This window comes from Mus musculus, chromosome 3 (assembly GCF_000001635.26).
Source record: "Mus musculus strain C57BL/6J chromosome 3, GRCm38.p6 C57BL/6J".
Lineage (NCBI taxonomy): Eukaryota > Metazoa > Chordata > Mammalia > Rodentia > Muridae > Mus > Mus musculus.
In genome coordinates this window covers 51,430,610-51,457,619 of record NC_000069.6, presented here as the reverse complement: position 1 = coordinate 51,457,619, position 27,010 = coordinate 51,430,610, and the positions used below count along the sequence as shown (strand labels likewise).

General features: G+C 37.1%; 1 protein-coding gene across 1 annotated transcript in view; it reads right to left on the bottom strand.

Moving 5' to 3' along the window:
* Naa15 (N(alpha)-acetyltransferase 15, NatA auxiliary subunit) overlaps positions 1 to 27,010 on the bottom strand; it is a 59,970-nt gene that overhangs the window by 18,366 nt on the left and 14,594 nt on the right. Inside the window, exons 2-12 of the mRNA NM_053089.3 lie at positions 21,321 to 21,405; positions 19,177 to 19,281; positions 15,557 to 15,714; positions 14,750 to 14,884; positions 13,669 to 13,822; positions 10,854 to 10,973; positions 9,184 to 9,279; positions 8,961 to 9,067; positions 6,238 to 6,310; positions 1,617 to 1,786; positions 170 to 322 (exon numbers count right to left, since the gene is read on the bottom strand). Coding sequence (NP_444319.3) covers positions 170 to 322; positions 1,617 to 1,786; positions 6,238 to 6,310; positions 8,961 to 9,067; positions 9,184 to 9,279; positions 10,854 to 10,973; positions 13,669 to 13,822; positions 14,750 to 14,884; positions 15,557 to 15,714; positions 19,177 to 19,281; positions 21,321 to 21,405 — 1,356 coding nt within the window. The remainder of the gene's footprint in view (positions 1 to 169; positions 323 to 1,616; positions 1,787 to 6,237; positions 6,311 to 8,960; positions 9,068 to 9,183; positions 9,280 to 10,853; positions 10,974 to 13,668; positions 13,823 to 14,749; positions 14,885 to 15,556; positions 15,715 to 19,176; positions 19,282 to 21,320; positions 21,406 to 27,010) is intronic.

Below are 27,010 nucleotides of genomic sequence, written 5' to 3'. Positions count from 1 at the left end.
AAGGAAATGCAATGGCCTCTTTTGGCTCCTTGGGTACCAGGCCTGCACATGGTTGACAGGCATACATGCAGGCAAAATATCTATAAGCATAAAAGAATTAACTTCAAAAAGGGTAAGTATACAAAGTCAATTATGGTGTTGATGCTCAAAAACCATAAGCCATACAAACCCTCGTAAACTTGGAACACATTTCTTCAGCCTCTTTAATCAGGTTGGCTTTTAACATGTATTTTGCACACTTGGAATTAATAAATCTGTCTGCTGTGTCCAGGGCCTGGGCTTCATCCATCCACCTGGCAGCTTCTTTAATATTCCCAGCATGCTTGCAAGGTACAAAAACAAAATTAACTAGTAAGTATGATAATTTTACTATATTTGGTAATTTATGATCTATAAAATAATAAATATTAAACAAATGAAAGAAAAAGTGTTCTTCTGACTCAAGACCAGCAACAATCCTTTAAAAGGCCACATGTAGTAGCTTGAACTTCTACTTCCAGTACTAGGGGAGGTTGGACGGAACTCTCCTGGAAACCACCTTGCAGAAAAGCCGAACCAGAGGTCAGAAAGGCAATAGTGAACATTCCCCCACTATTCTAATTCATTTATCTCAAAGCCACAAAACTGAGGAAAACATGGCTTTAAAACATTTAGGTTAGGGTAGCAAGCAAGAAGGCTCAGCAGGTAAAAAGAAACTGCCACCACGCCTGATGATCTGTTCAAACCTACAGATCCATATGGAACAAAGGAAAAAGTAATTCTCATAAACTGTCCTTTGACTTATACCCACACACAGTAGAATAAACACATAAGACACCTAATTCAAAATAAATTATATAATTTTAGAAAATGATTTTAAAGTTCTGGGTCAAAAAGTGGTGGTACAAACTGGTAATCCCAGAACCTAGGAGGCTGAGGCAAAAGAAGTCTCGTTTTTGAGGCCAGCCCACTATAAAGACCATGCCTCAAACAGTAATAATAAAGGCAATAATAACAAACAACACTTGAAGGCGGGTGCAACTCAGCATCAGTGTCTGTCTAGTATGTATGAAGATTTGGATTAATACCCAGTACAGTCAACAAAAGGGGAATGCTACTTAATTCTATTTTCTTTCTAAATATATATTATTGGTTTATAAATAACTCCTTTTATAAAAGGCTTGATTACTAAGCATACTAAAAATTAGAAAACAGACAACTTAAAGATGTTAGAACATATGACATGAGATTTTCATGCCTAGCTCAATAATTAAGTCAGGAGATGGTAACCTGTATGCTCCAAATAAAATAGTTTGACTTTACTAACATCAGGTGCTTACACATGATCACACTCAACTGTCAGCAGAAAACACACCACAGTCAAGAGCTGTCAACAGAGTCACACATAGGTGCACATGCGCTCTCTCTCTCTCTCTCACACACACACACACACACACACACACAGTCTTTTGTATATGTGTATTTTGTATAGTTATTGATAAATGAGCAAATAAATGTGGCTATGACAAGTCCAAGAGAAAAAAAAAATCAAACTGATATTTCTTATATTTTACTTTCTCTACCTAGAAGCTTATAAGCTTATAGCCTTATAAGGAAAGGGGGGTAATGGTTTTTACCTTATAGATTTTAGCTTTTACAAGAAAGAGTTCTATCAATGTTGGTGTACTTTCAATTGCAGTATTTATGTATTCCAGAGCAATGGATGGCTGACCAATTTTATCATAATGCTGTGCCAAATAGTACTGGACCCAAAGTAATGTGGTTGGAGGTTCCTCCTTTCCATCATCTTGAAAGGGAAGAATGAAGAAATCAAGATTAGATATTACAAACATTAAGAGAATATTCCTTTCCCCTTATAAGGGAAGCAATTATAAAGTAGTTTTTGTACGTAATTAGCTATAATCTACAGCTAAGCACATTTAAGACCTACCAAAACATGTTTTCTTAAGCACACTTAAGCATAACACCTTGTCGTATAGTAAGATTGTAAAAAGAAAACTGTGCCTGCTTAATTAAATTTCTAGGGTGTGTGTGTGTGTGTGTGTGTGTGTGTGTGTGTGTGTGTGTGTGTGGTTTGGACATTTTGATTTTTTGTGACATTTTTAGATCTTAATATTATGCTAAATGTTGATCATTAATATTATGCTGAATTTAAACTATATCCAAAGCAAGTAAGGCAAACAAAAAAAGTTATTTCTTCCATATTTTAGTTCAACATTCAAGATATAATTTTAATATGTGAAATTTAAATATATGGTTCACATATCAAAAAAAAAAAGTCCTGAAATATAAGTTTCTAAAACCAGGGATCTATTGGCTTTCAAACTCTATTTGCTTTTTTCTCCCTAATAAAAGGTGGCTCAGTGGACAAATAATAGTAGTGGAACACACTAACTCCCCATCTGATAGATCTGCAACAAAGTGTGGCACCTTCATGGTCAAGTCACTGAGCCTCTTTTCCATTTGTAGGGAATGGTGATAATTAAAGGAGTCTCATAAGATAAACCAATGAAGCCATTTGTAAAGTACTGTTAAAATTAATCTAAGACCTAGAAACAATGGCCAGCTTACTAGCAATGTACACCCCAAGTCCCACAGTTCCACTAGTGAAGCCAGAACTCTATGGGAAAAATGATTCCAGATCTTCAGTGGTAGTGCACAAGGTAAGTACTCAAGATCTTGTCAGCAAATAAGTTATCACCCACCACCACAGCACTTGAAAGATGGAGCCACGTAAAATTAAATAAATAAAATATCAAGCATACTTAAATAAATTTTCTTCTAAAACATATTTATTTATTTATCTATCTATCTATTTATATATAGTGTATGTGTATGGGTGTATGCCTGCCACAGTCCACATGCAGAAGTCACAAAACAACTTTCTCAAGAAAGTTCAATCCCTCTACTGTAAACTCAGAAGTAACGAGGACCTGAATTCCTATTTTTTTTTAAATAAAATTACTTGCCAAGTTTGAAGGATGCAATGAACCAGTCTAATCTTCTGAAAAATGGGAAAAGAACCAAAGTGTAACATAGAAGAGAAAAATAAATTGTGTTTTACCATGCAAGCTGAAACTTTTAGAAACCAAGTAGTATGTGAAATAAAATTTACCTTTTAAAATAATAGTATTTGCCTACTGATAGATTTGGCTTACTCAGATTACACTTATAAAAAGAAAGAAAAAGAAAGAAATCAACCAACCACCCACCCCAAAATTACCAACTAACCTTCATCAAACCATTAGCTAGACAGGGCCCATTAGAAAGTTCTGAAGCTGGGCTGGAGAGATGGCTGAGTGGTTAAGAGCACTGACTTCTTCCAGAAGTCCTGAGTTCACTCCCAGCAACCACAGGGTGACTCTCAACCATCCATAATGAGATCTGATGCCCTCTTCTGGGGTGTCTTTAGCGTCTACAGTGTACTCAACACACATTTCTCTACCTGCTCTGTTCAGTAGGACAGCATTACTACCTATACCCTGAACAGGATTTGAACTGTACTTGTAACTAAAGAACTAGACCAGCAATTCTCAACCAGTAGTGAGTCAAATGATCCATTCACAGAGTCTTATATCAGATATCCTGCATATTAGATATTTACATTACAATTCATATCAGTAATGAAAATAACTATGGTTGGGGGGTCACTACAACATGAGGAACTGTATTAAACATTAGGAAGGTTGAGAGCCACTGAACTGGACTTTCTATTTCTATTTCTTTTTTTTTAACTTTTTTTAAAAGAGTTATTTATTTATTTTATGTATATGAGTACACTGTAGCTAGCTGTACAGATGGTTGTAAGCCTTCATGTGGTTGTTGGGAATTGAATTTTAGGACCTCTGCTCACTCATTCCCTGCTCCCTCCTACCCAAAGATTTATTTATTATTATAAATAAGTACACAGTAGCTGTCTTCAGACAGCACTAGAAGAGGGTGTCAGATCTCATTACGGATGGTTGTGAGCCAACATGTGGTTGCTGGGATTTGAACTCAGGACCTTCGGAAGAGCAGTCAGTGCTCTTAAACGCTGAGCCAGCTCGCCAGCCCCTGACTTTTTCTTTCTTAAAAATATAATTAGCCGCCCAGCACTGTGAGCTCCAAGGGCAGTTTGGTCTACAAAGTGAATCCAGAAAAGTCAAGGCTATTACATGGACAAGTTGTGTGTCCTGGGGAAAAAAATAATTAGCCACTGTGGCTAATGGTAAGCAGAAAGGACAATCCATGTCTACATCTAGCTATCAACATACAAAAACTTGAAAGGAAAGAAACATAATATATAAAGCAATATACTCAGCAAAACATAGACAAAGAAAAATTCATTCTCCAATAAATAACTCAGGGGTACATGAACTAAAAGAGACATAAAAGACACCATCCAAACTCTGAAAGAGCTACTTGAATCTTCAAACAGAAGGAAGGGGGCTGGGCTGAATATAATCCCAGCACTTGGGAGACTATGGAAGAAGTGCTGCTGGGCTGGCTAGTTTGACATCCACCTGACACACCTAGAGTGATTTGGAGGAGGAAAGGCTCAGGAGAGAAAATAAACACCACCTGACTAGACTGTGGGGAGACCTATAGTTACTCTTCAGAATTAGTGACTGATGTGGGAGAGCAGGGTCAGTCGTACCAATCCCAGAAGGTAGTCCTAGGGTCCATAAGCAATTAGGCTGACCCTTCTGGAAACAGGCTGGCAACAGCACTCCTCCATGACCCTGGCTTTAGTTCCTGCCCTCGGGTTGTTTGCTACCCTACTTCCCTCAGTGAAGAAATAAATACCGAGAGCTGTAAACTGAAGCAAACCCTTTCCTCTCCAACATGATCATGATATTTATCACAACAATAGAAATCCTAAAATGTCTCAGTGGTTAAGAGCACTGACTGCTCTTTTGAAGATCCTGAGTTCAAATCCCAGCAACTACACGGTGGCTCACAACCATCTGTAATGAGATCTGATGCCCTCTTCTGACGTGTCTGAAGAAAGCCACAATGTACTTAGTTTAAAAAAAAAAAATCCTAAGACACTTAAACTACCATGGGTTCAAGAACGTCTTGGAGTACAGAATAATGAACCTGGAAGAAAGAAAAGGAAGGGAAGGAGAAAGGAAGGATGAAGGGAAGGAAAGACAAACACAAATACAATTGAAAATGTGAACAAAAAAATGGTTATTTAGAATTAAAGACAGCTATGTTGTGTGCATGTGTGCCTGTTTCTGTGTGACCTGGTGCACATGTATGTCATTTCTCAGTTTCAATCTACCCTCTTTTGTTAAGATAGAGTCAGGGAACACAAACAGATGCCACTGGGCCGAGGTCTTGTGAACACTGAAATCAAGCTTGAAGGTTCTCACACTTAGCAGCAAATACTTTACATTACGGACTGAGCTAATTTTGAATCCATTAAAGTACTAATTTATATGCATAATAATAGTACCTTGCTCTGTGTGTGTGTGTGTGTGTGTGTGTGTGTGTGTGTGTGTGTGCTCGAGCGCGCACGCACGCCTAGAAGGACACACTTTGAAGATACTCTACCACTGAGCTGTATCAGCATCCCTCTTTTTCTTTTTCTTTTTTTAAATTTTGAGACAGGATCTCACTAAATTGCCCAGAGGCCTTGAACTTATTACAGTTCTCCTACCTCAAATACTCTGAGTAACTGGGACTACAAGCCCATGCCACCAGGTTGAACTATCAGTATAGCTATATTTGAAGTGAAGTACTTCTCTTTAGACATGTTGAAATACTCATGAAATAATGTTAAGTTTGCGATTTAAGAACAGAGGGAAAGCCAGGCATGGTGGTACACACTTTTAATCCCAGCACTTGAAAGGCAGATGTCAGCCTGGCCTACACAGAGAAACCCTGTCTAGAAGCAAACAAAAGAATACAGGGGAGTACGTAAGGCTATGATGATAAAATGTTTGACATGAATTTAAAATTATTGTAGCTAAGTAATGAATAAATGGCGGATCATTGTATTATTAAATCAAGTTTTATAGATCCTTTAAATTTTACATAATTTTCTAATAAATTGATGTGATTCTCAGGAAAACATTATCGTAACATTATGGATAATAGGAAAGGAAATTAAATGCACTATACTTGCTACTAAAATAGTGAAGACCGACCTTCTGAATGGTAATTTCATAGTCCATTAAAAATAAAAAAAATTTTAAAAACAACCAAAAAATTCGAAAAAAAAATTTAAAGACATGAAATGTATCTACTTACCATTGGGGTTAAATAGGCGACAACTTTTTAGAGAAGTTTCATAACCAACTACTAGTTCTTCTACGATTGCCACCTAGAGTACAAACACAAGCACACTTTAATAGAATGGAATTTATGCTCTTGTGCAAAACATATTCCTTATATAAAGGACTAAATAAATATTCCAAAATATTATTCCCCTCCCTTTGTGAGTATTTTACCCTCTGGACAAAAACCTAAAAATTCTCAGTGGAGGGCAGGGGGTGGGGAAGCACACACCCTTAATCCCAGTACTAAGGAGGTAAAGATAGGTGGATCTTTGTGAGTCCAAGGGTGGCCTGGTATGCAGACCAAGTTCCACACAGAGAAACTCTGTCTGAGAAAGAAAAAAAATAATAATCTAAAAATATTCATGATGGAACACATTAATACTCACTCTTCTAAAACCTTATTGCTAAGTTCCTTTCCATGATAGAATATAAAGTATCACCTAAACTAGCAGTTGGTGAATACTGGACAGAGGCAATGCTATGGCCAACTTACATCTAAATTCATGTTTATCTCAAAACACATAATCTATAGTTAAATACCAGAAAGTAATTTGTTCTTTATGATCAAGAATGAAATGCCATGGCCTAGCATGGTGGCACATGCCAGCACATAGGTGGTGAAGGCAGAAGGATCAAGAATTGTTTGATCAAGGTCAGCCCCAGCTATGTAGCAAGCCTGAAACTTGAGACATGAAACCCAGCCACGGATGGATGGATAAATGATTGGTTGAGTGGGTAAAACTAGATGATAGGTAGACAGACAGACAGACAGACAGACAGAGACATATGACAGATAGTTGAGTGAATGAATGACTCTGTAAGATTAAATGGTATGTGAAAAGGGTACTTTTTAAGTGCCTGTTAATGAATTCTCATAATCTAGGAGAAACATCACTAGCCCTGAATTCCAGCAAAGTGGATGTATAAGGCACAGGAAAATACCTGTCTGTCCAGGTCATACTTTCTCCTAAATTTTAACTATACTTCTGGCTTCCTCAGAGATACTGAGTACTTTTAATACACTAATTTCCTAATATAGGTAAAGCACAATGGTGGATGTCTTTAGTCCTATATTCAAGTTTCCAAGGCAGGAGGATCAAATGATCCCAGAAATTCTAGCCAGCTTGGACACCATAGTTCAATACCTGCATAAAATCTAAAAACAAAATTTAAAAAACAGAACTTACTACTTTGATTAATTCATATGCAATGATACTTATTGCTATAGATACTCTCTTAAATGACCTACAGATCAATGCAGTATACCTTGTCAGTGAACCATGAGCACAGAATGATCACAGCCAGGCTACTCTGGTTATACTTGTACTCCCAAGTCAGGCTACACACTTATCTTAAGATACAATGGGACAATCTCCAAACTACTTGAAATATTCACGTTTATTAACAAATGAAAGAACAACAGCAGTAGTAGTGTATTCCTTTAACCTTAACACTCAGAAGGCAGAGGCAGGCGGATTTCTGAGTTTGAGGCCAGCCTGGTCTATAAAATGAGTTCCAGGGCAGCCAGGGCTACACAAAGAAACCCTGTCTTGGAAAACCAAACAACATTCCTGCCCCTAGGAAATGAAATAACTATCATAATGCAGAATTTAACCCAACAGTATGTAAACTTAGTAAGAGTAAAAAAAACTATTTCTCTAAGTTGGATGCTATGAAAAGACTAGGTTATGAAAATATATGACTGTTTCACAAACATCAAATTCTCAATGTTCCAAAACTAGAATATGTTATATGTAACAAAAAAAGGGGGGGGGTGTCAATAAAGACCACACCTTGGTCTTTTAACAAAAGCCCGACAATTAAATGTGCATTATGTGTTATGCATGCTTAAGTTCTTCCACCTAGTTCTTTTCAATGTCTCTCATGTTTTTAATCCAATATATCTTGATAACATTGTTTTTGCAAGGAAGTAATAAACATAAAGATTAAAATATTAAGAAGCAGTTGAAGCAAAACACATATATGAAGCAGAAAAAAAAAAGGCCTTTAATCCCAGCACTTAGGAGGCAGAGGCAGGCAGATTTCTGAGTTTGAGGCCAGCCTGGTCTACAGAGTGAGTTCCAGGACTGCCAGGGCTATACAGAGAAACCCTGTCTCAACGTCCCAACGCCCACAACCCCCCAAAAAAATACTTGCTGAGCTACCAAAAACTTTTCTGACAATATTTTTTTTAACTGAATAAAAATAGAGAATAATGAAAAGATTAAAATTTACTTTCAAGAGGGAGAAAATCAATTCTGACTTCTAATAATGAAAGGCGATTAGGGGCTGGAGAGATGGCTCTGTGGTTAAGAGCATTGATTGCTCTTCCAAAGGTCCTAAGTTCAAATCCCAGCAACCACATGGTGGTTCACAACCATCTGTAATGAGATCTGACGCCCTCTTCTGGGGTGTCTGAAGACAGCTACAGTGTACTTACATATAATAAATAACTAAATCTTTAAAAAAAAATAAGGAAAAGAGATTAGAAAAAATGTTGGTATAAGATGAAGTTAAGGATAGAAAGCAAATACTGAAGTCAGTAAAGCACCGAAGAGCAAACAGACTACAAATGGAAAAGGGTACACAGGCATTCAGTGAGCTAGGACTCACAGCAGGCTCACAAACAGTAGTGAGCAGTCGTGAGCCCAGCAGCCAGGCGGCTCTGAGAGAGGGTATTAGGGTTGGCTTTACCTTCTCTTTATCTCTGTATAAAGACCTCAAGGTATTGAAGACAGGTGGACAGCCCTTGCTGAAATTCATCCTTAGGAACCTATCCAAACACTCCTTAAACTTCTCTCCTATAAGAGAAAGATTCTGTTGAAACGCTAACAAAATGCACACATTAGCCTTCAATATAAATACATACTCATCTTTAAAGCACAACAGCACTTTCTTTTACAATTATTCTACTTACCAGATAAAAAGTTTAAGGGCAGCCTTCTTGGCACGAGTCCCCTGGGGTATTTAGTCCAGGCTTCCTCATATATTTTTAGCCGTTCTAACATATTAGCTTTGGGGGGCGGGGAAGGGAGGAGAGAAAGAGGGAAAAAAACTGTTTATATGTAATTATAAATTGCATGGATTTCTGCCAATTACAAGTTTTCTAAATTAAAAGTACACCTGGCTGGATGCAATGGCACACACCTTTGATATGTCAGAAACGGGGTGAACTCTATGAGTTAGAGGCCAGCATGGTCTACAAAACAAATTTCAAGCCAAGCAGAGCTACAGCTACACAGGGAGACTGTCTCAAACAAACAAGTGAAAGGGTAATTTGTACAAGAAAATTATGTAGAACCTTACCAATTAAATATATCAGCAATCATTTAAAAGTATTTCCATCTATTTTCCTTATTTTAAATACTCATTAGCCATATTAAGTAAATTATTTTCTTTAGTCTACTCTAAATTAGGTAGAATATCAAAAACCTGGAGACTTCATGGTAAAAATCTGAGTTACTGCACATTGCTTCTGTTCTGATCTTCTCCACTTTAACTCTTTGGTTTATTTGGAACCTCTGGATCTGTCCTTATTTCAATGTCTTCATAATTTATGTGTTTTCTTTTACACTCAGCCCAAAGGCATTCCTTGGTTTAATCTTCCGTTTCCCTTTGTCTAATATGGTCTCTGTCTTAATTGATGTTAGGTTCTTTATTTCAGAAATAAAGAGACAGAGTGTTGCCCACTTCAAGTAACTCACAGCTGCCTGTAACTAGAGGTTTGGGGGAGGTTCATGGGCTCCAAAGGCAACACACACACACACACACACACACACACACACACACACACGAGACATATATATACACAAGTATGTAACAAGTATCAATATTTTTAAAAAATAATGTACCACTTAAAGATTTTTACTTTTTTCATTTCCCAAGAGTTTTCATTTCTCAGATTCCTAATATTCTCTCATAACTATGTTTCATGGACATAATTCCCTCTATCTTAGAGTCCTCAATTATCTAACATGGGATGATGGTGTTCCTTTGAAAGAATCTATGTCACAAAGTAATCACCTGGTATCAGTGATACCAGGAATGACACGCTATGCCGGCCTTAATAGGAACTGAGTCAAGCCAGTCTGTGAGGTTAAGTTTTCTGATGGTTTTCGTTGTTGATGTTTTTGGTAGTGAGTATCTTTATTCACTGAGCCAGCAAACTGATCATTTGCAATTTAATCCTGCACATGATTAAGAAGTAAACTTTTACATTTAGATTTTGGATCTGTTGGTATTGTTGTTGTTATTATTTCTGGATGTCAGTATATAAAATCTTGTCTTGAACCAACTATGTAGCCCAGGTGGCTTCAAACTCAAGACTCTCCCACTTCCTTCCTTTACAAGTACAGAGGTCAAAGCATGCTAGACTAAGAACCAATTCCTGTTTCTTTGGTTAGTTGGTTTTCATGAGACACAAGTCCTGGCTGGCCTGGAACTCAACTCCCAGGTGCTAAGTAAAGGCACGTCTGAATCTAGATTCTGTCTACCCTTAACCATTACTTTTCTAGCTGTATTTCACAAGGACTTAATACAATACTCATTAAGAAAAGGCTGAAAACAGTAAGTATTAAACAACACTACCTGGCTTCAGTGCTTTTTCTAAGCCTTTGTAATAGGCCCAATTTTCAGGATTCCTCTCTTGTAATCCTCTATAAACGTCAGCAGCATCTTCCAAACGACACAACTGCAACAGAAGTTCCCCTATTTAACAAAAAGACAGTAATTAAAACATCGGAGGAGAATTTTCCCTCAAAAGTTATCTTCAAAGTCTCATTCTGAGTAATGCTTGACAGAGGCTGATGCTCTCTCGAGTCTCCAACTTCTCTACTGTGCTACTTTATTTTCTCCTTTATTCAAGATAACATTAATTTTAAAAGCCATCAACTTCAGGGTCTCAGGAATCTGCCCAACTCCAGGCAAAGTTTCCACATTCATCGAACACACTGTTAACAAACCATCACCTACTCCTTAATTATTCCAGATGTCATATGAACATCAGCATCTAATTTAATGACCCACTAAATATCCTAACCTTATTATCACCTGAAATCAACTATAAAATAATTGCATGAGAGCAGCCCACAGCTTGGCCACATTCAAAACCATCTATTTTTAAGCAAATGCCTGGGGCTCACCTTAGCCTAATCAGCAAGCCCCAGTCTAAAGAAGAAGAAGAAGAAAAGAAAAAAGAAAAAAGGCAAATGATGACTGAGGAGACGACACTGGAGGAATCCACACATTAGTATGTGCTTATACATGTATGTACATTTGCTTGCACACATGTCCACATGCATGTGCATGCATCTAGTCTTTAGCTTTTTATCTCTCACAAAAACCAAATAAGCAAACTACTGTAAGAGTAACCTTGCTTTCCTCTTGTCTCCCTAATGCAATCTCAATTACAATCCCAGGGGCTGGCTCAGATCACACACACACACACACACACACACACACACACACACACACACACACACGGCAGCTCTCCACTGTCTGGAACTCTAGCTGCAGAGGATCAGACGTACATGCAACCAAATGCACGTAAAATTAAAAATCTTTTTCAAAAAGGAAAGTTCCTTTTCTGTCAATTCTGCTTGCCTCTCCCTGATTGTATAGTTAATCATATACCTGATTGATATTACCAATTTCAACTCTTAAAATGACTCTCAAACTTAAGATTCTTTGGCTACTCTATCAATTCCAAGGCCTGGACTATTCCAAACATATTTGCCTGTACTTTCCCATGGAAGACAATAATCCAGATGACCCAGTAGAACTGTGATTTCACTACCAATTTATAATTCCCAAAGTCACAACAGCGTGAAACAATACCTAGGATTTCCATGTTGCTAATTAGCTTCCATTTGCCAAAGGTTTAAGATTTTTATTATTTTTCTGCTTTCTATTAAGAAAGGATTTTCTGTATAGTTCTGGCTGTCCTGGAATTCACTCTGTAGACCAGATTGGTCTCTGAGATCCCCCTGCCTCTGCCTTCAAAGTGCCAGGGTTAAAGAAAGGCTTGGACCACCACCATCTGGCTAGTTTTATTTTCAAAAATTACTCTCTACCTGTGCTTGTATCAAATAACTAAAAATGGTTATTTACTAAGGACTTATGTTCTTGTGACTTCTAAATATTTCACATGTGATAAGCAATTAAATCTCTAGAATTAAGCAATATTGTCAAGAGAATTTCAGAATGTGGTAAAAATTAAAACTGAATTCCAACATGACATTGGGTTCTCAACCAAGGTACCTTTGGCAGTACTTAAAGACATTTTATTTGCTCTCCTAACAGAGGTAACCTTGGTAAAACAGTAAAAGAACCCTATGCAGAAGAGATACCCAGTTCTAATAAGCCAGGCCAGAACATCAACAGAACAGGCTTGAAAAGGCTAATCTATAATAACATAAGAAGACCTGGTGTTAACTAAACAATCATAAATGAGTAAGAATTATTAAGCTTTTTTTCCTCAGCCTAGGAATAAATGGCAACATTTAGAGACATTTACTTAAATCATAAAAGAATCCAAATCTTGTTCCTTTCCACCTAGAATTTATGGTCTTTTTTATTTTCTCAAAGAAATACAGATAAACCATAAAGAGATCTTTTGGTTTGGTTTGTTGTTGTTTTGGGTTTGGTTTTTGTCTGTTTGGTTTCATTAAAGACAGAATCTTGTTCTAGAATACAGACCGATCTCAAACTCCTGACCCAGACTTACTCAATTCAGTGCAAGATTATAGGAGCGCATCACTATTATACAGCTCTCTCTCTGTATCTTAGTAAGGAAAAATGTATAAATATGTAGTGCTGATAAAATCTAACATGCAGTACTTATACTGTAATTTTTCCAATGAGTTATCTCTAAGACAGTAAATCTTATCAAATAACATTACAACTGTGTTTCGATTGAATCCTGTAGTGATGGGTTTGGGGGGTGTCGCAGTACTTGGAAGTGGAACTCCAGGCCTCACACATGGTAGGCTAGCACTCTACAGTGAACTACACCCCTGTACTTTGAGTACAAAGGTACTTAACAGAGGGGATGGCTGCTGACTGTTAGCCTAACCTTGTAGTCTGATTGACTCCCAGCCAGAGAATAAGGACCACTGAGCCCAGGCCCCTTTAAGGTAACAATGAAAAAAAAAAAAAATCAAAAGCAAAAATGCTTTACCTAAATCATTTTATTAGATTTTTGTGGCTTTTTCTCATCAATTAACAATCTCCATCAGTTAATGGATATTTCCCCACATCACAAATTATTCAAAATGCATGAAGAATATACATTTTCCCTTCAGCAAGCTGAATTTTACGTGGTGATTGTCAGCAGCAGAACTATGAATTTTCAGCCTGCCACTGGCTATAATTAAAAGTTACAATGCTATATATTTTTAAATACCTTTGGTTTCTTCAACAGCAAGTTTATCACAAATCTGCTTTTCATAGGTACAAAGATGTTCCAGGGCTTCTCTATAAAGACCTGCTTCCCGAAGAACTTGATTCTGATATAAGAGGAGTTCACTATATTCATAATCCACTTTATCAGGAGATGTCTGCACAAAGACACAAGGAATGCCAATGAGAATCTTATTTTTGTATCAGAAAACTATTTACACACCCTCAACTGATAGCAATAATTTTTAAACTCCTAAATATGTTTAGGAAATGTTAAATAAGTAACAGCAGTATCAGCAATAAGTAAATGGAAGGAAGGAAACTGCTAGCAGCAGAATGCAAATAAGAAATCTAGGGAAACTTGTGGAGCCAGAGAATTGGACTTCACAGCTGTCATTGTAACAGCTGAGCCAGACAATGAATACTAAAGGCCAGTGGTAAAATCTGCTGACAGATGAGCTGGTTGGTCTTTGGTTGTTTATAAATAAAAAGCAAAACAACCAGTTCACAGCTACAAATACCACCCAATAAAGTAGTAAATGGATCATGCAAATTGTGTGCCAAATGATGTGCTGACCTGAATCAATCAGTCTGTGGATTTCTGTCAAAAGTACACCTTTAACTAATAATTAGGAAAAGCAAACAGATCCACACTCAGGAACAGTCCAAAAGCATTACTGCACAGCAAAATAATAAAGAAAGAAAATCCAAACGCTTTAAAATTGCTTCCGATATAGACTCCCAGAGGAATGATTACTAGGTGATAGGCATGCTTCAAAACCAAACAATGGAATCAGGAAAGACTGTTAGAAAGAAAAAGAACTAAGACAATCTACAACACTATCTTATACTATCTACAAGTTAGAGTCAGTCTAATCTTGATACTCCGTGATAGATAGCACCATCAGTAGTAACAACTAGAGCAGTTCTCAGGAGCACAGGACATAAAAGAGCATGTGTGCAATCTCGTAAGAAACAGAAAGCAAGCCCATCGATATTAACCACAGAGATTTTCAGGTATGTATGTAAACTTCTTTCTTTCAGTCATTCTTAGAATCAGACACAATAAACTGTTTTGTCATTACCTGCTGTGTTTTCCTAAACTCTTCTAAAATTTTTGCTGCCATTTCATAGTCTTCTAATAAATGGTAAGCAATAGCATAACCAATCCATGATGCTCTCTGTGCAGGCCGAAGCTGAAGCAACTGGTATCTTGTTTCCTTCACAGTGTGGGAAAAACAAGACTTATCTTAGGTTCACAAAGCAAATGCCCCTCTATTGACTAGAACAGGAGGCCCTGGGTTCAGCCCTCAGGGTCCTAAGAAAACAGAAGATCACATTACTCTGCTTCACAGTTATTCACGCTGTAATACATGCAGGTGACTATTTTAGAAAAACTTCAACATCAAATATTATATAGCTGTAGAGGCAGAAAAATACTTTTAAGGGTTAAATGGACACTACTGAACTATATATATATATATATATATATATATTATATACATGCATATATACATGTGTATATATATGCGTGAGTGTATATATATATACATATATATATAAAATCAATGAATATAAAGTCAAACAAAAATTTAAAAACTTACTTTAATGAAAATGACAAAAGACTATAGTTATTCTACCAGAGTATTAATTTTTAATAAAGTGATTTTTAACAAAAACTTAACAATATTTTTTTAACAATTCTACACATTGCTCCAACTCTCTCTCTCAACAAAATGTTCTGTTTTAAAAATCTGTTCCAATCACAGATGTAATCACTAAGGGGCAGTCAAAAAAATAGAGAAAAATATTTTTCTATTCAGAATATATTCAATATTCTGAGTAACAAGATTTTTCTCTTACGATAAAAATAAAAAACTTCTTTTACTTACCCTATAGCCCTCAAGATCTCGCATTTGAATCTGCAGTAAGGAAAGATCTCTTAAGATCTGAAGATTGTCTTTATCCCATTTCAGTGCATTTCTGTAGCACTTAATGGCTTCATCATACTTCTTGTCTGACCTTTGAAGAAGGCCATAAACATGCCAACCTAAAGAAATTTAGTTAAGGATATAACCTGTATGTCAAGAAATACTATTCTCAGCCAGGTGTAGTACCACATGCCTTTAATCCCAATACTTAGAAAGCAGAGACAGACAGACAGACAGCCTTTAATCCCAATACTTAGAAAGCAGAGACAGACAGACAGACAGCCTTTAATCACAATACTTAGAAAGCAGAGACAGATAGCCTTAGGTCAGCCAGGGATGCAATACAGGGATACAGGTTTTACATACACACATTTACCAAACAATCTCCCAGAAAACTTGGAAAGATTACATCATTTGTAAATTTCTGAATGTAAACGGGGACACTGGGTATACTGGCTGGTTCTGTGTGTCAACTTAACACAAGCTGGAGTTATCATATAGAAAGGATCTTAAGTTGAAGAAATGCCTTCATGAGATTCAGCTGTAAGGCATTTTCTCAATTAGTGATCAAGGGGGAAGGTCCATTGTGGGTAGTGCCATCCCTGGACTGGTAGTATAAGAAAACAAGCTGAGCTAGCCAGGGGAAGCAAGCCAGTAAGGAACATCCCTCCATGGCTCTGCATCAGCTCCTGCTTCCTGACCTGCTTGAGTTCCAGTCCTGACTTCCTTTGGTGATGAACAGCAACCCAACAGTAACAACAACATGGCAGCTCACAACTGTCTATAATCAGGCTCCAAGTGACTTGAAACCTGACACAGACACACATGCAAACAAAACACCAATGTACATGAAATAAAAGTAAATAAATTATTTGTAAAAAAAGAGACAACGCTTCTACAAGGCACAAAGTTCTCATGTCAGTCACATATAAAATCAAACCAAATAACTGTTACAAATTTTCAATAATTGGTGATATCACAACCACCCATAATGAAATCTGATGCCCTCTTCTGGCACGTCTGAAGTCAGCTACAGTGTACTTATGAATAATAATAAACATTTAAAAAAAAAGAGGGGGGCTGGTGAGATGACTCAGTGGGTAAGAGCTCTTCCAAAGGTCCCGAGTTCAAATCCCAGAAACCACATGGAGGCTCACAACCATCCGTAAGGAGATCTGAATCCCTCTTCTTGAGTGTCTGAAGACAGCTACAGTGTACTTATATATAATAAATAAATCTTTAAAAAAGAGAGAGAGAAAGAAACCCTGTCTCCCTAAGAAACTGGGGAAAGAATACAAAGATAAATGAGAATTTACCAAACAGAAAAGAGGAGAGCTTTTGAAGCCAAAGACAATCAAGGCTAACCTGCTATTTTAATGCTTTAACCTCAATCAAACTAGCCTTATTTTGCTTCTCAAGTACAAATGTAAATAAGACTATTTACACGATAGAGCAAAGTGCTTGGTGGCTGGAGAGATGGCTCAGTGGTTAAGAGCACTCTCTAGAGTTACTCTTCTAGAGGAACAGAGTTCAATTCCAAGCAACTACATGGCAGCTCACAACTGTCTATAATCAGGCTCCAAGTGATTTGAAACCTGACACAGACACACATGCAAACAAAACACCAATGTACATGAAATAAAAGTAAATTATTTGTAAAACAGACAACGCTTCTACGTGGCACAAGGTTCTCAAGTCAGTCACATATTAAATCAAACCAAATAATTGTTACAAATTTTCAATAATTGGGGTTTTGTTTCCAACATTTAGAGATCTTAGAAGACTATAAAGGAAGGAGGCCTTCCTACTGTACTGTCACTGTACTCAGCCCTACTACCCCTTTGCTTTTTTAGTCTATCCTATTACTCTTCTAAAATCCACAAAAAGGGGCTGGTGAGATGGCTCAGTGGGTAAGAGCACCCGACTGCTCTTCCGAAGGTCCAGAGTTCAAATCCCAGCAACCACATGGTGGCTCACAACCATCTGAGATCTGATTCCCTCTTCTGGAGTGTCTGAAGACAGCTACAATGTACTTACATATAATAAGTAAATAAATCTTTAAAAAAAAAAAAAAAATCCACAAAAAAGAAAAAAAATGAGTCTTTAATACTTCTTCCTAAACAGCCAACTGGAAAGGCAGTTCAGGGATTTAGAGCACTTGATCTTATTTATAGTGTTTGGTTTCGGTTCTCAGCACCTACAGAGGTAGGTCACACCACTGCTAACTCCAGTTCCAAAGGATCTGATGTCCTCTTCTGGCCTCCAATGTCTCAGGGCAGGCACAAGATATATATAATTATATGCAGGCAAAAGACTCACACACATAAAGCATAAAAACAAAAAACAAACAACGACGACGACAATAACAGCAACAACAACAACAAACTTGTTCTGTCTACTGTGGGTAAGTTAATCCAGAGCAGAATGCTGTATCATCCAAAATGGAGGCTATTTCCAACTGTGCTGCTGAGCTCTGGTTTAACTTTCTAGTACTCTGATCACTCTTTTTTTCACTCTCGTGTTTTCAAGATTAGTAGTACATCCTTGAACAAGCCATGTTTTATACCCACTCAAAAAGTTCTATGTAAGCATCTAGTATTTTCTTTCAACCACTTACTTCCTCTGTACTGTCCTAAGAAACACTAAACACTTGAAAATGTGTTAAATAACTCAGCTCTTAAATGTTGCTAGCCTACAAAACAGGTTATTATCCTGGTTAGAGACTGAAAAATACCAAAGTACATTTCTTTCTCTTTTCCTGCATAAACTTCTACTCAAATCCAGCCCTTGTCAATCCCTTAACAAAATACAATTTTTTTTGTATTTCTACATTAAGTCACTACAACTAGTGTAATGTGAATATCCTCATATCACAAAGAAGGAAATTTGGGTAACAGACAGGCTGAGGAGAGCTTCAGATCCAAGTGAACACACTAAACTTGTACTTCACAGCCTCTGCTTTTACTCAATATATAATTGTTACCTCCTTAATAGTCCTTGTAATATACCTCTCTAAAGTTATGAACATGATGAATGAAACTACCATGCACTTGTCTCGGACCATTTGCTATTACAAAATACCTTACTTAAACCAGGCAACTTATAAATAAAAGAAGCTTGCTGTTCATACTACTGTATGTATCATCTAGCGAGTCATGCTGTCTCCTTCATAGATGGCACATCCTATCTGTATCTACCCGTGACAAAGGGGCTAACAAGCTCCCTGAGGGTTTTTCTACAGCTTCCTGAAGGCTCTATCCCCACTCCCCAGTCACTTCTCAAAAAACCTTACTTCCTAACATCATCACTCTGTGACAAGGCTTCAATGTATGAATTTAAAGAGATATGAATATTCAGGCCATAGCAACACCGCCCTCCCAAAGTAAGACCTGCATCATAGACACAATTTATCTAACATATATTGTTAAAATGCATTTAGTCATATTAGAAAAAAAGTTCCATTTTCAGTTTAAGAAAAAAATCATTTCCTCATGGTAACAGGGATTTACATTTCTTGACTCCATTTGTTTTCTTATATCCAAACAGCCCATTCAATCTTTAAATACATTTCAAAAGGATACACACATGACTCTTTAAGTCATTTCTCAAACCTCTGCGAACCAATTCATAAGCTTCTTCCTTTTTTCCCAAACAGTTCAACGTTAATCCTTTCATAGCCAGGGTTTCTATAGTTTAACAACAAAGGAAAAAAGAAGAAAGTAATCAATAAGAAATTAACTATAAACTCAAAAACAAACTACAAACATTTCGTGTTTAACAATACATTTACAGGTTATGTACAGAATTAAAATATTTTTTTAAAACTGACAAGGCAAGTAAGCAAAAACCTCTAGATTCTGTTTTCTGAAATACTCTTAGATTTGTTTTCCTTAGTGAATAAATAGAAGATAAAAATCTAACCAGGCATGGTGGCATTTACCTTTAATCCCAGCATCTGGAAGGCAGAAGCAGACAGACCTCTTGCGAGTTTGAGGCCAGTCTGACCTACTTAGAAAAGTTCCAGGTCAGCCAGGGCAACATAGTAAAAATCTGCCTATAAATCAATTAATCAATCAAGTGCAAATATCTGACTATTCAGACTACTTAGGAATAGTCACTCTATTGGCATAATTAGGCAAATTCACAGATGACTGCATACCTATCCTTTTAAAATACAAAACACTATTTTGAAAACTTTGATTCTATGAACCTAAATTATATGAAGGCTAAATCAATTCTATAAAGATACACATAAATTATCTACACTTCTGATTTTCTGTGTGTGTGTGTGTGTGTGTGTGTGTGTATGTGTGCACGAGTGTGTGTGTGCATGCATGCGTCGTAGCCTACGTGTATGTATTTGTAAGTGTGGGTGAGCACTTACATGCACCAGCACTTATGTTGGGGTCAGAAGACAACCTTGGATTTCTCTCCTTGATTTCCACTTTAAAAAGCAAAGCCTCATTGTTATTTACAGCCATTTATGTCAAGACAACTGGCCTACTAGTTTCTAGAGATTCTCTTGTCTCTGCCTCCCATCGCTCCATAAGTGTGCTGGGATTACAGATGTACAAACTGCCTTGTCTGGCTTTTCCTGTAGTTTAGAAGAATTCAAACTCAGATTCTCACGATGGCTTTAGCAAGTACTTTACGCTCTGCTATCCATATATCCCCTACATTTCGAATTTTCCGAAATGTCTTATTGAGTCTTTAGGATTACTCTAAAGACACAGTTAAAGATGTCAGAAGCTCACCATTTCTAATCACCAGTTTAAAAGTGTTGTGAGAAGTAGTAACTTTTCAGAAAAGAAAAATACTTCTAACTTTATAATGCATATTCCTATGAGAGTTAAAATAGGTTCCTTGTGATTTATTTGCCTAACTTCTTTGTATTTGTCTAATTTTTAACATCTATTTTTAGAACTCTAGAAAAGAATAAAGATGTGTATGGACTGAGATGTGCACATAGCCTTGCACTTAGAAGGTAGCAGAGGACCATGGGTTAAAAACTGGCAAGAACTTCTGTTCTTACAAACAAAGTGTTATCTCAGGTGTTATCTGTTTAAAAATATCTCCAGTAAATTTGTGATGCTTCTATTCAACTTAATTTCAGTCATGTTAAAATACAGGGAAGGGGTACATTTCAGAAAAGAGAGAAAAACTTACTCTAAGTTCATAGCATAAATAAGGTATGACATTCTCTGCTAATGAAACTACTATGATTAAATTAGAAGTTCATTACCAGTATGCACACTTTACAAAATGGAATATAAAAGAACCTACTATTCAGATATCAACTAAAGATAGGTTTTCAATAAGGAAAAGGAGGTCAACTTAGGTATTCTTTACTATCACTGCTTCCATCTTAGACCTGCAGCATATGTAAAATCTCAAGCATGGGCAAACAGAACACATGCAGAAAGGGAATGATGAAAACTTGCTAGTGAACATCCTAAAGTAAAATTTTCTTATTAACACTTTAATATCAGGCCTGAATGGGTTCTTCTGCCTCTCTAGAAGAGCTAATACAGAAAAAAAGAAACCAAAACTTAAATTGAATGTGCTATCATTTTCTTGGTATTTAACTAAAACGTCACTATTAAGTTTTATCTCCCCATAGGCATTAAATGTTCACTCTGGAAACTAATGACAGAGTAAAACAAGAGAAGCCAGATGGAGTTCCAGGAAAGCCATGTACTTAAATGTGTACAGTGTTTGTTCTTACCTCCATGCTCTGCAAATTTGGGATTGGAAAGGATTTGTTTACAGAACTTCAATCCATTTCTATACTGTTTATGTTCATAACATCTCTGTCAAAACAAGAAAGTATATCAGTTTATCAATAAATGTAGAAACTTTCAAACTTACTACTAAAAATTTTCATTTTTTAAAAAAAAGATTTATTTATTTTATGTATATGAGTACACTGTAACTGTATATATAGATGGTTGTGAGCCTTCATGTGGTTGTTAGGAATCAAATTTAGGACCTCTGCTTGCTCCAGTCAACCCCACTTGCTCAGTACCTGCTCGCTCTGGCACAATGATTTATTATTATAAATAGTACACTGTAGCTGTCTTCAAACACACACACACACACACCCCTAATTAAAATAAATAAATAAATAAATAAATAAATAAATAAATAAACGAAAAGAAAAAAACAAATAACTCTAGCACTTGGGAGGCAGAGGCAGGTGGATCTCTGTGAGTTTGCGCCAGCATGACTAGCATGAATTATATATAGTGAATATAGTGAAGTCTATGCTAGTCAAGGGATACATAGTGAGGCCTTGCCTCAAACACACAAAACAAACCAAAAACCATAAAAATAAGCACGTCAAAGAGGGGAGGGGAGGGGGAAACAGGGAAGGGAAGAAGGGGGAAGGAGGAAGGGGAGGGTAAAGGAAGTATAACCGAACAACCTTAACTGAGCTCAGCATTCAGCAGGGAGACTTATTCCCAGATCCAGGATAATCTGTGTTTTGAGCAGGACAAAGCCAGTCCATTAAACTGAAGCTAAATATTAAATAAAAGCTGTCTGGCACTCAATGTCCAAGATAGAGCCAGCAACACTGCAGCATGGAGATAAAAGAGATTTACCAAGGCCAACAATCTAGTTGAGGAACAGCAGATGAACACCACTTGGGGGCCCATGTTGCAGTGCACAGGATCAACACTGAATGGACTCAGCCAGTTAAATATATATAAAAGACTATGATAACCACAGGAACCTGAGAGGGGGATGGAGCAGTTGTGAACTGGATATAAGTTACACTGTATTAATATATGGAATTACCAAAGAAAGAATACTTTTTTTTTAAAATAAGGAAAAGAGAATAAAGTAGCACTACAACAATCTATGTTGTCTTTGCTGAGCCTGGTAACTACGTCATCTTCCATGCATCAGCTGCTCAAACTGTCCTGCCTCTAAGCTGTCTCTGGGGACAACGTGGGGAAGCAGGGGCTGCCGCTACAAAAGTATGTCTCTGTACAATCACTTGTATGCCTGGTGCCCAATGAGGCCAGAAGAGGATGAAGGGTTTCCCTAGAACTGGATTTTAAAATGGTTATAAAGCTACCATGTGGGTGCTGAGAATCAAACCTGGGTCTTCTGGAAGAACAGCAAGTGCTCATAACTGCTGAAAATCTTTAGCGCCTTAGCATACACTTTACAAAATGAAAAGGTAACCTGACATACTTAGTTTTCCACAACAAATCACTGAATTAAATTTTAAAAATGAGTTTGCAATTCCTTACCCAGAAACCACTGTGTTTCAGGAATTTTTGCAATTTCAAAATTGGGAATAAGGATTTCCTTAGTATGAGATTAATGTCATGTGTTCTATTTGTCCTGTTTTCTATGTCAGTTAAAAATTTAAAATCTGGGCTGGAGAGATGGCTCAGTGGGTAAGAGCACCGACTGCTCTTCCGAAGGTCGTGAGTTCAATTTCCAGCAACCACATGGTGGCTCACAACCACCCGTAATGAGATCTGACGCCCTCTACTGGTGCATCTGGAGACAGCTACAGTATACTCACATATAAATAAACAAACAAATAAATAAATGTATGTTTTTTTAAAAAATTAAAAATCCATTATTGATCTCATCACTGATTAAGATTTAAAATATTAATACTATGCTATAGAAAAATGAAACAAAATAAGGTAATAAAACATAATAAATGAATTATTCTAATAGATAATAAAATCTCATCTCTGGCACTCATATACTCTGAGGGACATCTACTTCAAAATGTATAGGAATAACCGCCATCAACTCAGACACATGCCACGTATAAAAGTGTATAACGGGCTGGTGAGATGGCTCAGTGGGTAAGAGCACCCGACTGCTCTTCCAAAGGTCCGGAGTTCAAATCCCAGCAACCACATGGTGGCTCACAACCATCCATAACAAGATCTGATGCCCTCTTCTGGAGTGTCTGAAGACAGCTACAGTGTTCTTACATATAACAAATAAATAAATAAATAAATCTTTAAAAAAAAAAAGAAGAAGAGTTTAAAAAAAAAGTGTATAGCAAATATGAATATATCTGTTAGCAGCTGTTGAACAAAAAGCAGCCCAGTATTGTTGTCTCAGAAATGATCCCTGCTTCTGCCTAAAGGCACTTTCCAGACTGCAGATTAGACATGGACAAACAGTTCAGTAATCTCACAATCTGGGCAGCTATAGCATCATAAACGGCTAAAATGGCTACAATCTTTCTGGAAAGGATCACAGAGAAGTTGACAGACACAAGTTTTAGAAATGTGCATAGGAATTTTTGGTTAAAGATTAAACTGGGGGCCAGGCGGTGGTGGTGCACACCTTTAGTCCCAGCACACGGGAGGCAGAGGCAGGTGGATTTCTGAGTTTGAGGCCAGCCTGGTCTACAGAGTAAGTTCCAGGACAGCCAGGGCTACACAGAGAAACCCTGTCTCGAAAAAACAAACAAAAAGAAAAACAAAAACAAAAAAAGATTAAACTGGGGAAGGCCCACACCAGACTTGACTTAACCCAGAACAGCTACAGAGCAGCACAAGCCTACAGGTGCTCAGGCACTAAACACCTAGAGAAAAAAAAAAATTCGTTAACGCTAGTGGCTCTGGCATAGACCCAGACTGCCCATTCCCTGGGAGAAGATTCAGATCTACCTTTACTAAAATTTGAAAATAAATCTTCAGTCAGTGAGATGGTTGGGCAGGTAGTTTATACCCACTGTCACATCTGACAGCCTAAGTTGGACCAGTATGACGGAAGGAAAGAATTTACTCCCAAAAGTTCTTTTATGTAAACCCACATGGATGGACATACACACTCACTAAATAAATAAATAAAGTGTACTTTTAAAAATTAAAAAATAGCCAAGCATTGGTGGTACACACCTTTAATCCCAGAACTCAGGAGGCAGAGGCAGGCAGATCTCTGAGTTCAAATCCAGTCTGTTCTACAGAGTGAGCTCCAAAACAAGGCTACACGGGGAAACCCTGCCTCGAAAGACTGAAAAAAGTTGTTTAAGGCCAGCCTGGTCTATTGAGCTAGTTCCAGGATGCCCAGAGCTACACACAAAAATTTTTTTTCTAAGTTTAAAAATAAAAGTAATCATGAAAAGAACATGCTAATGCAGCCCAATTGCCCACCAAGACAAAATTCTGTTAATAAAGGCAGCAGGATCCACTCACTCAACTGTCTACTGTATCTAAGTTACGAAGAAAAGACAATGCTACTAGATGGAAAGTGACCCAGGGCCTATAGGATTAACAAATTAATGGCAATATAAAAATAGATATGAAGACAGAGGCAGCAAAGACTTTCAAAGTAGTTTCTATTAAATAATACCTAACAATTAAGAAAACCTAAACACAATCAAAACACAAAGAAATACTTCAACAGAAAAATGGAAATCCTAGAATGAAAACTACCAAGAATAAAGTTACCCAGGGAAACTTAAACTACAGGCATCACAGAGAAGCTGGAGCTTGTGGAATTTTTATGATTATAAAAACACTACAGAAGACTTGAAGCCATAGTAATAGAAACTATCTAAATGAAAGCTTAAACAGTTAAAAAGTAAATGAAAAACAGTGTTCCAACAACCTGTGGAAACAATATTAAGTATAACTAATATACCAGAGAAAACAAAGGCCAAAATGGGACAAAATATTGAAACTGGACTTGGTGCCATATGCGAGAAGCAGAAAGATCACAAGTTCAAGTTACCATTAGTTGGAGTATGGGGCCCCTGTAGGCTGCATTGAGACTGTATCCAAATAAAGACTCAACAAATATTAAAATTAAAATCAAACATGGAGTTGGAAAGATGTCTCAGCTGTTAAGAGTACTGACTGTTCTTCCAGAGGACCAGGGTTCAATTCCCAGTAGCCACATGTCTGTAACCCAGTTCTCAGGGCTCTGAGACCCTTAACAGACATACGTGCAAGCAAAACACTCATGCATAAATTAAAAAAAAAAAAAGCTGTCTGCTAACCTCTATATTCATGCTGTGGCATTCCCTCCACACATATACACACATATTAATGATAAAGTGGGTGGGTATATTCACACAACAGGAGGAGGGAGGTTGGACACAGAATGAAACAATAAAATGGTTATCATAGCAAAGTAATCACTTAAGACATTTTCTTGAATTAAAACATCTCTATTCTGACACGTAGCACACACAGTTGTTTAAAGTCATACATAAAGAAGAAAACTGAGACGGATTTCAGTGGCAACCCACTGTTCAGCAGCCCTGCAGCCTTTCACTTAAGCTCTGTTCTATAAGAAAAGGCCTTCCTAAACCTCAGAGAGAGAGGGTAGGAGAGAACTGCCTCATCATACATTAGCAGTGGTGACTAAAATAGCAAAACAGGGACCGTGAAGGTGCCTCAGATGCTCTATACAAGAGAGGTCCAAGGTCTAGTTAGGCAGAAGAGCCACACAAAGGCCATGGTCTCTACGATGCTATTAGGTAGGGAACAGCAAACTCTGTATTAATGCTTGTTTTCAATATATACATTTGCTCCAATAGAATTAATATATTAGGGGACATTTTAATCTCTTTAAATTTCATGTTTGCTTCTGTAGGATTTTAATTGCCAGAAAACTAACATGAAAACGGTCAGCTAAAACAAGTCTGGTGGGTATGCACAGCACACTACTGCAATGACATCAAGTATCTACCAATTACCTGAGTTCTCCCTGTGTGCTCTGAGTCAAACTGTGCCACACTTACCCACTTCTGATGCTTCCTTGTATCTCTGATTTTTAAAAAAAGCCTTCTATCAATTCATAGTAATTAGCAAACTATAATGCTTCAAATGCTACTTCTGAAACAATCTAGCTTCAAGTGTTTTTCCAGGAAAATGTACCATTAACATTATAGTATTTATGTATCTGTTAATTATTTTACATATATAAATCTGTGCTAACTTTTTTAAAGATTTATTTTATTTTCATGTGTGCATAGTCTTGTATGATTGTTATATGGTTCTTCAGAGTTACAGAAAAAGCCAGAGTTTATTAGCTACCTGAAGTGAGTGCCTGGATGTGAATTCAGATCTCCTGACAGCAATAAGCATTTTTTTTTAATTTTATTATTTTATTTTTATTTTTGCTTTGTTTTGTTTTGTTTTGTTTTTCGAGACAGGGTTTCTCTGTGTAGTCCAGGCTGTCCTGGAACTCGCTTTGTAGACCAGGCTGGCCTTAAACTCAGAAATATGCCTGCCTCTGCCTCCACTGCCCGGCAGCAATAAGCATCTTAATCACTAAACTATGTCTCTAACCCACACATGCCTTCATTTTTATTAAAGTCTCATTTTGCTGTTTTGTTGGGGACTTGATTTGGGGGATAGGATCTTTCTATGTAGCCCAGGCTAGTCTAGAACTTGGCTTCCAGAGTGGATTGCTGAGATT